The sequence below is a fragment of the Odocoileus virginianus genome, chromosome 7 (genome assembly GCF_023699985.2).
Source record: "Odocoileus virginianus isolate 20LAN1187 ecotype Illinois chromosome 7, Ovbor_1.2, whole genome shotgun sequence".
NCBI classification, from domain to species: domain Eukaryota; kingdom Metazoa; phylum Chordata; class Mammalia; order Artiodactyla; family Cervidae; genus Odocoileus; species Odocoileus virginianus.
The window spans coordinates 30891286-30900000 of record NC_069680.1 but is presented as its reverse complement, the minus strand read 5'-3'; the positions used below and the strand labels follow the sequence as shown (position 1 = coordinate 30900000).

General features: G+C 55.2%; 1 protein-coding gene and 1 long non-coding RNA gene across 14 annotated transcripts in view; one reads left to right on the top strand and one right to left on the bottom strand.

Moving 5' to 3' along the window:
* The window catches only part of EBF3 (EBF transcription factor 3), a 118473-nt gene extending 110452 nt beyond the window's left edge, over positions 1-8021 (top strand). For 2 of the 13 annotated variants that reach the window (XM_070470427.1, XM_070470429.1), the window contains exons 12-17: positions 711-776; positions 1356-1533; positions 2495-2683; positions 3064-3261; positions 4175-4287; positions 5372-8021. In XM_070470427.1, the coding sequence (XP_070326528.1) occupies positions 711-776; positions 1356-1533; positions 2495-2683; positions 3064-3261; positions 4175-4287; positions 5372-5389 (762 nt within the window). In that variant the 3' untranslated portion in view covers positions 5390-8021. Of the gene's footprint in view, positions 1-710; positions 777-1355; positions 1534-2491; positions 2684-3063; positions 3262-4174; positions 4288-5371 lie in introns of all 13 variants that reach the window. The other 11 variants (XM_070470433.1, XM_070470435.1, XM_070470425.1 and 8 more) reach the window with 7 other exon arrangements.
* LOC139036002 (uncharacterized) lies at positions 6717-8477 on the bottom strand. Its single transcript, XR_011488678.1, has 2 exons — positions 8109-8477; positions 6717-7561 (listed from the first exon to the last, which is right to left on the bottom strand). It is a non-coding gene; the product is annotated as an uncharacterized lncRNA (long non-coding RNA).
* Between the last annotated feature and the right edge of the window lie 238 nt (positions 8478-8715).

Sequence of the window (8715 nt, the reverse complement as noted above, 5' to 3'; positions counted from 1 at the left end):
TTCGGCTCAAGGTAGAGCAAGTTAAAATGTAAGCCCCCATTTGTATTCGAAATTAACTAAACTCTGGATTAATCCGCACAGTCGTAAACTGGAGGTAGGCGTGCAGGCGCGGATAAGACAGTGGCGGCGCGTCCAAGCCCCGGGGCGCAGCGCGCGCACCGTCGCAGAGGCATTTATGAAGTCCTTTACAACATGCAGTCAAAGAGGTTAATTGAAAAATTTCTTAATGTCATTATGAAAGAACTAGATTAACCCAAGTTAATTCACTTTATTGTTCAAAATAAAGAGGAATAAGCACTGAACTCACTTGCAAATTTGGGGCGTGAATTAGGGGTGAGATGTTGTCTTTAAGGACTCTGCCAGTTTAATTAAGATATGGAAAATTACTTATTGTTCTTCCCCACTAAAGTGCTAGGAATTAAGCGCCGATGTGAAGCCGGGCCTTTCATATCTCCGCCGTGTGTGTGTTTGTTTAATACCCATAAGACTCTGTCATTAAACCTCAGGACTAGGCTGGGCTTCCTGGCATTTGCCTCCTGCTGGCCCGTCCGGTTCTGGTCGGGGAGCGAACTTGAAACACCACGGACATGCTCACCGCCCATGGGGCCGGCTGGGAGGGCCCTGATGGGTCCTGGGCTGTCCTCACCGCAGATGTGACTGAGTTCACAGCTGTGGTTCCTTCCCTGAAAGCCCTTCTGCTTTTCCTCCAGGAAGTGTTGCTCAAGAGGGCGGCCGACCTCGTGGAAGCCTTATACGGGATGCCCCACAACAACCAGGTAGGCGATGGAGCTTGACCACGCTGCCAGCCGTCCCAGGGTGACCTTGACCTTGGAAGGCCAGCTGACTTGGGTCTGGCGTGGGCTTCCTGGGCACATGCGTCCTCTTGAGCATCTGCTGGGGTTGGGGGCCTCCGCCCGTTCGGATCCTCATGCTGAGCGCTCAGATAGGAAATGACCAGTCAGCGCCGAGAACCAGAGGCAGGAGGGCTTGTTCCTGGGAAACCCGCCTTGCAGTCTGTCCCCTGGACTCTGGGGGCGGACTGGGGCCGGTTCCTCTGGGCATGGACTTGTTTCTCTGACCCTGAATCCAGGGCCTTCCATGCTGCCCGGCCCGGTGTGCGCCTCAGGGCCTTTGGGCTGTGAGAGCAGAAATGGGATGGAAGGGGTATTCAGCCGTTCTCCTGAGGGAGGTTCTTTCCTGTTAAGACGTCCCTTTTGTCCCTGTCTGGACCGAGGGATGGTAGGACGCTCCCACTGGTTGCCCAGCAGGGCCCAGTGGAGGGGCTAGGGCTGTGCTCCCAGGGAGGGGTTGGGGGGGAGGCCTGGCCTGGCCGTAACGGGCCCCTCCTGCCCCAGGAGATCATCCTGAAGCGGGCGGCTGACATCGCCGAGGCGTTGTACAGTGTCCCTCGCAACCACAACCAGATCCCTACCCTGGGCAATACCCCCGCACACACGGGCATGATGGGCGTGAACTCGTTCAGCAGCCAGCTAGCGGTCAACGTCGCAGAGACGTCACAAGCCAACGACCAAGGTACGCCGCGTGGGGCCCCCTGCCCTGGACGCCCGGGCGGGGTGCCCGCCAGTGCCTGGAGGCCGGCGGGGTCGAGGGTGGCGCCCCGGGCCCGGCAGCTCTTGCTCACACAGGCCCCCGGCAGGGGCTGCTCAGAGAAGTCAGAAACTGAGGCACAGCTACTGCCACGCAGCTTGCGGGGCTTTGCCAGACATCTCCCGGGATGGATCTTTTAAGAGGCTCTGCTTCCCTGGGAGGGCTGGGAAGAGTCATAAGGATGGCCATGACTTAGGGAGCCGGGGACCCTGCCTGGATGCATTGATGGTGTGGGGATTGGCTCCTGAGCTTGGAAGGAGTTTGTGGAGTGAGGTGCCCGTTCCCCACGTGCACTCTATCTGTTTGCGGCCGCTCTAAACTCTGCACAGGCTGTTGTGTCAGAAAAAACCTCCCGATCAGCTGCTTGGCCCCCATTCACCCTCATCCCGAGATGGGAGCGAGGCTCAGGCTCCCGGCCGCCCCCGCGCTGACAGAAACAGCAACTGTAGCCAGGGAGAAGCCCGGCCGCCTTTCCTGGGGAGTTATGGCCACACAGAAGCTGTCCTCATCAGCCCTGCAGAGGCCGGCAGTTCACCTAGCGTGGGGTGGAGTGAGGCGGGCAGCGCAAGGCTGGAAGTTCACCCAGCGTCGGGGTGGGGTGCAGCCCAGGAACCTTGCTGTGGCTAATCGCTTCTAAAGAGAAAGACGAAAGCAGCCGACGGCTAGGTGGAAGCGTGCGTGAGCGCCGGCCAGCTGTTGAGGCCGCTGGGCTCGGGCAGGGCGTGGCGTGGCAAAGGCCGTCAGAGCTGGCGAGAGGCGCTGGGGCTGGAGGAGCGCGCACGGTCGTTTGGCAGGGCTTGGCAGGCGATGGAGGTGTGCGGGGAACGCCCCCCCAGTGTCTCTCCCTGATAATAACGTTGTTTTTGGCCGGGGGGGGGTCCAGCAGTCGGCTACAGTCGCAACACGAGCAGCGTGTCCCCGCGAGGATACGCGCCGAGCAGTACTCCCCAGCAGTCCAATTACAGCACAGTCAGCACTAGCATGAATGGATACGGAACTGGCGCCATGGCCAATCTAGGGGTCCCGGGCTCGCCTGGATTTCTTAATGGCTCCTCCGCTAACTCGCCCTACGGCAGTAAGTGTCTGTTTTTGTCACACGTCATCACACAGATTCATGTGCGCTGCAGTCACGTGTGTGCGTTGCGTGGATGTCTGTGGTGTGAGCTGCTGGACGCAAGGACGGGTGGCTCAGGAGGCTGGGCGTCCGCACGACCGCCGGCGGCGGCCCCGCGCGGTCACACGGCGGAACCCAAACCGAATCGGCACCAAACCGGGGCTGCCCAATTGGAACCCAAAGTCCACGCAAGCGTTAGATGATGCCTGTTGTCCCCAGAGTGGCCGAGCCAGAGACATCTCATGCTTGCGCTGTGGCCCGAGGCTCCGGGCCAGGCCCGGAGCGCTCTGTCGTGTGGCCGTGGCCGCGTCGCGCGTCCTGACATGTTTGCTTTGTTACAGTAGTGCCGTCCAGCCCCACCATGGCAGCCTCTTCGGTCACCCTCCCTTCAAACTGTAGCAGTACACACGGCATTTTCTCATTCTCACCTGCCAATGTCATCTCTGCAGTGAAACAAAAGAGCGCCTTCGCGCCCGTGGTCCGGCCCCAAGCCTCCCCTCCTCCTTCCTGCACCAGCGCCAACGGGAACGGACTGCAAGGTGAGGGTGCACGCCGGCCCCACGCTGCAGCCGGGCGGCCCCGGGGCCCTGTGGGTCTCTCCCCGGGGGCGGGAGCTCCGGCCCGCCCGGGGCCCCTGGCAGGGCAGCCCTGCCCCTTGCATGCTCTCCTTTGTCCCCATCCCCGCTGGGTGTGCCTAGGAGTGACCCCCGCTTGATCAGCCCCTGCAAGCAGAGGCTTCCTCTTGGTTGATAAAACCGATTTCCCCATCCTTCCGAGACGACTTCTGTGTCCTCGTGGTAAAAGCAGCCCATGCCCGCAGGGAGTGGAAAGCCACAGGGAAAGCAAACAGGCCGCGGTGGAGGCTGCAGGGGCCACGTCCTGCCCTGCTGAGCCCCCCTTGCCCACGGGACAGCCTCAGGCCTGGGTGGCGGGCTGCGGTGCTGCCTGCAGCCCCCGCCTGACCTGGGCCTGCCCGCGCTTCCATCCCGAGCCTCGATTCTCAGCCTGGTCTAAGGGACCGCGGGGCCCCAGAGGCCGTGCTGTCATTGGAGACCCGGGGCTGTGCCTGAGCCAGCGCTGGACAGGAGTTGGTCTCTCTGGGCGACTGCTCTCAAAGACTCCAGAGGGAGCAGGGCCTGCCCGAGGGCCGTGGGAGGCCCCGCCTGGCACGGGGCCCGCAGACGGGCCGCGCAGTGCCCTCCCCGTGCTGGGGCCCTCTGGGCAGTGGCAGGCGGGGCCATGTGTGGGCCCCCAGGCCTCGTGAGCTTGCACGCGGCTCCTGGTGAGTGACCTGAGGCCCACAGGCCCCGAGATTGAGTGGCCGCCATCTGGCCTCTTTCAGACACCTCCTTTGGTATATGCTCCTCCCGGTGAAAACCAAATCCAGTTACTCCTTTAAAAAAAAACTGAACCTATTCAACCAGTATTTACTGAGCGCCTACTATGTGCCAGGCTCTCTGCTGGGTGCTGAGGACGCTACCGTGGAGAAGACAAACTGGCCCTTTTGTGAAGTCGGTGGCATATTTCACTTTGATGAACTAATGCTCAAAAAAGGAACTGGAAAGGTATCCGTGATTTGAAATAATTGTCTGCACCACACCTGTTAGCGTGAGAGGGTCGCCCAGCCCCGAAGGGCCGCCGACTGGCCTGTGAGCCGGCCGCGGTCCCCAGAGCGCAGGGGCGAAGGGGCAGGTGGCCGGGTGCATGGCCCTGCCCACCGCCCACGTGGCACCAAGGCCCGCCGAAAGGTGGCACCGCAAAAGCCGTGTGTACACACACGGGTCTTCCAAACCATAAAGTTGTAACGGTGAGTCGGAGATAAATTAATATTGTTGAAATTAATGAACTGAGAAATTGAAGCTCCCATCACTACATGAACCAAATGTATTAATATGTGATACATAAATTAATGAGAACAATCACTCTTGACAAAAATTAAACAACACTAAAGTTAAAAGGTTTTAAATTACCTTTGCACCAGGAGTTCACTGGGAAGCATCCTTGCACTTTTGGCATCTCAGCACAAGTTCTCTCTCTGTTCCGAGAAGAGAAAGGACACGCTCCCCACATGTGGAGCCGTGACTTCTGTCTTGTCAGGGCCCTTGGCCCCGAGATTGCAAACCAGGTGGGCTGTGGTGGCTTTGATCTTGGCCAGCCCGCGACTCACCATTACGATACGGAGCGGTCAGCAGCAGGTCCAGGGCAGGGGCTGAGAGCAGAGGGGAGCCCGAGGCATGCCCAGTCCACGTAGGCAGTGAGAGCGGGGCCTGGGTGCCCCCCAGCCCGAGATCCGGCCGTGGCTGGCATCACAGGAGTGGCCAGGTTGGCATGCCTCTGTCGACAGAGGTGGCCTTGGGGGGGCCCGGGCCTCTGTCTGCCAGAAGCCAGCCACCGAGGTGTGTGGGCGGCAGCCCCTTCGCACACAGAAGGCCAGAAGGCTTTCCCTTGGCCACGTGAGGTCTTTGAGGAGAGGAGCCTGGGGGGGGTCTGTCCCCACGTGCACCCCCACCCTGTGAAGTAGGTGCCCTTAACCGAGCCCACGGCTGGTTAGTGGAGGGCCGTGCAAAGCCACTGTCACATTGACCGAAGCCCAGGGAGGCCCCCGCGCCCGGTGAGGGGTGCCCCTGACCTGCCCCCTCTCTCTTGCAGCTATGTCTGGGCTGGTAGTCCCGCCCATGTGAGGGGCGCTGTGACCTGCCGCCACGCAGCATCCAAGGACGGACTTCAGGGGACACGTCAGGACACGCAAGGCGCTGGCGGGACGGGGTCTTCAGTACGTCAGCAGCGGCCGCGATGCTCCGAGAGACTTTGTTTAAAGATTTTATTTAAACTATTAAGAATCAACATGCAAACAACCTACTCCTTCATGAACAATTCCATTTTATTGACTGAACTTTTCTCATATTTTCACATTTCTCAGTCCTGAAGAATAAGGAAAACAAAGCGACGCCTATTTTGTATAAAGTTTCTGACTCCGTCTTGGCTATGTCTAGTACTTGCTATGTGTTGGGAGAAACTTTGTGAATGCACCATTTTGATGATCATAAAACACTGATGAAAAACGCCTCCAGACATTTTTCTGTACTCATCCTTAGATTCACAATGGTTGTGTATCTCTATAATGTGAAATATTTTTTTGTGGTGACAAAAGGGGGCCAAGGAGGTCTGAGCCATCAAACTGGAAGAAAGGAAGACTATATGGTTAGGAGAACTGGGGTGGCAGGGGTGGGGGGGAGGGCGGGTTTATCATTGCTTAACTTCATCTTAATGAAATGAAACTTTGTAACTTATTGTAGTTAGAAATTGTAACTTTGATATTGAATTCTCTTGCCTTCAACAAGCACACTGACAGAGAAAAAAGAAATGCTACTGTCTGTTGGTTAAAATATTCCCCACTGCTAGAGCTTCCTGTTACCAAGTGTGATCTGCGGCTTTTTTTCAACTTTTGCTAGCACTGTATACTATTGCATTCTTAGGCTACTGTGACGTCCATGTTTCTTGTACCAGAAGTTGTCCTTTTGACTTCTAGATCCTTCTTCCCTGATGTGTTTTGTATGTGGTTATAAAATTGTAGACTTTTGTGATTTTGCCAAAGTTGTAGCTAAATATTTATACACTTGTCTTGAATTTTTTTCAGATCCACTTAAATATTTAGAAGAAAAAAAACAAACCAAGTTTTATTCCTTATGCATCTTATAAGGAATAAAATGGTCTCCATTCAACACTTACTTTTCCATGAACACTTGCTGTTGCTAAGGGACTTTATTTTGTAACATATCAACTATAAATATTGTATTTATCTTCGAGATTTTGTACATTGCTTTTCCTGCCGTTTTCGGTTTCCGTTTCTTTGTCTGTGTTGGTTTTCGATCATGGCCTGGTGTGAGATGCTGGAAGAGCATTCAGCCAAGAACTGTCTGTCTGATCCGTTCTGTTCAGTGAACCAGCGTCCTTGCATTTCATTTGTACTTCCAGAATTTGCTATTGTTTAGACTTTCTGTCCTTTTTTTTTTTTTTTAATTTTGAGGAAAAGTCAAATTCATTGTTTATTTTTATATTATTTTTAAGTTATCTGAACAAATACTTTTGAAGAAAAAAAAAAAGTTCGTTGTATAGTCAAAACAAAAACGGTGCCACCCGGCTGTGACAAGTCCTAGTAGATTCCGTGCATGTGGAACGGCCACAAAGAGGCGACACCATTTGGGGCGGCGTCCTTTCATTATTATTTTTCTTTTTGTAGAATGTAAAAAGTCATTTTAGCTGCCACCCATGACTTTGCCACATAGCTGAACCGTGTTTACTGGAAAAATTCAGAGGCCTAAAGTTTAAAATAAAATTTACTTCTGATGTTTTAATTAAAATGTTTGCCACATTAACTTCTCCGATGCCTTAAAAGTGGACTTCTTTAAAGAACCTTTGTGCTATCTTATCACAGGCTTACACCACAATTGTTAATCGAGATTTCATTTGGAGATTTATGGTGACACATGCACACACACACGCGTGCACACACGCGCGTGCACACACACACAAGCACAAGCCCCACGGGCCCGTGTCACTGCTCTCTGCATCCGGGTCTGCTGTGTCCTGCGTCCTCCCGAGCCCAGCCCAGACTCGGAGGCCCCAGGGGACCCACAGCCACCCCTTGTCCGGAACCCCCTTTTAACAACACCTTTCCTGTGGTCAGACCCCAACGGCGCTGTCTACTTTCTGAACTGGAAGGACCTCCTTGCGACACTGTACCTGTTAGTGCCAAACCCGCGGTGAGACCAGGAGGGCCGTGTTCTTTTCCCTCTGCGGACACACAGCACAGCCAACACTTTGCAGCAGAAATCAAATCTAAAACAAAAAGGAGGGACTTCTTAAAATTCTCTTGAGAAAGACCAAAACAAAACCATGCCAGACTTAAAGGTGTTCATTTGAGGGACTAAATGGAAGAATCGGAACATCCCGGAGGCCATCGGTCACACTCTGGCCCTGTGACCGGCCTGAGGAGTCGCTTTGGAACTCACTTGCCTCCGTTTTATTTTGTATACGTAAGGGTTTGACCTAAAAATGAGCTCATGTGTACACATTAGGGACATTTGTGAGTCTGCTCACCCCACACTTGGTTTGGGTCTAGTTGCCCTCACAGCGTCATCGTCTCAAAACCGAGCGTGCCACTAAATGGTAGATTTTACTGTTGAAGACCCTACAATAAGATTGTTTTATCTGTACATTTTTTTTCAGATATTTAACTGTATAAAAATGTTCATTTTACACGATATTTAATTAAAGTATTTCTTGTCTGTGAATTTCACTTTGGGTAACTCGATCTGTTTTGATTGTTAGAACGGCTGGCTCAACACACAGCGCTGACATTGGGTTGGGGGGGTCGTTTGCGTACCTAGATTCCAGAGCTCTCTCGGCCAAGATAAGAACAGTCCGTGCAGGAGCCTTCTCCCAGGCTGTCCGCCCTCAGACGCTCCTCCGAGCTGCACAGAGAGGCGTAGTCGGCGCTGGTCCCGGGGCCGGCTGTCTGCAGGCCGCGTGCCCCCTGGAATATCTGAGCATGACTGGGTGGGACCCAGGGCCACGGCGGCCCAGAGACAGCCTCCAGGCTCGCGGGGGCTCGGTCACCCCTGCCCCTGGCCCAAGCCCTCTGACCTCAGCCCCTGCCCCTTAACTGGAGGCCTGGTGGTGGAGAGCGAGGGCTCTGGCCACTCAGGATACGAGCTCCTCTGTCCCGTCATCAGGCCGGGTCGAGGTACAGCTCGAGGTGCTGCGGGCAGACACCAGGGCACCCTGAGCCCTGACCGAGGGGCCCGGCGTCAAGGCCAGGCCCAGGCCAAGGTGTGCAGACCCCGTGCACCGCCCTGCTGCCGGGCCGCACGCAGGGGCAGCCAAAGGCGCGGGCAGTGACGAGACGAGCGTCAGCACTGGGATTCTGGTTTTCGTAGCCCTGTTTGGCTCTGGTGCGTCTTGGGTGCCCCGGCTCCATCTCATTCTGCATT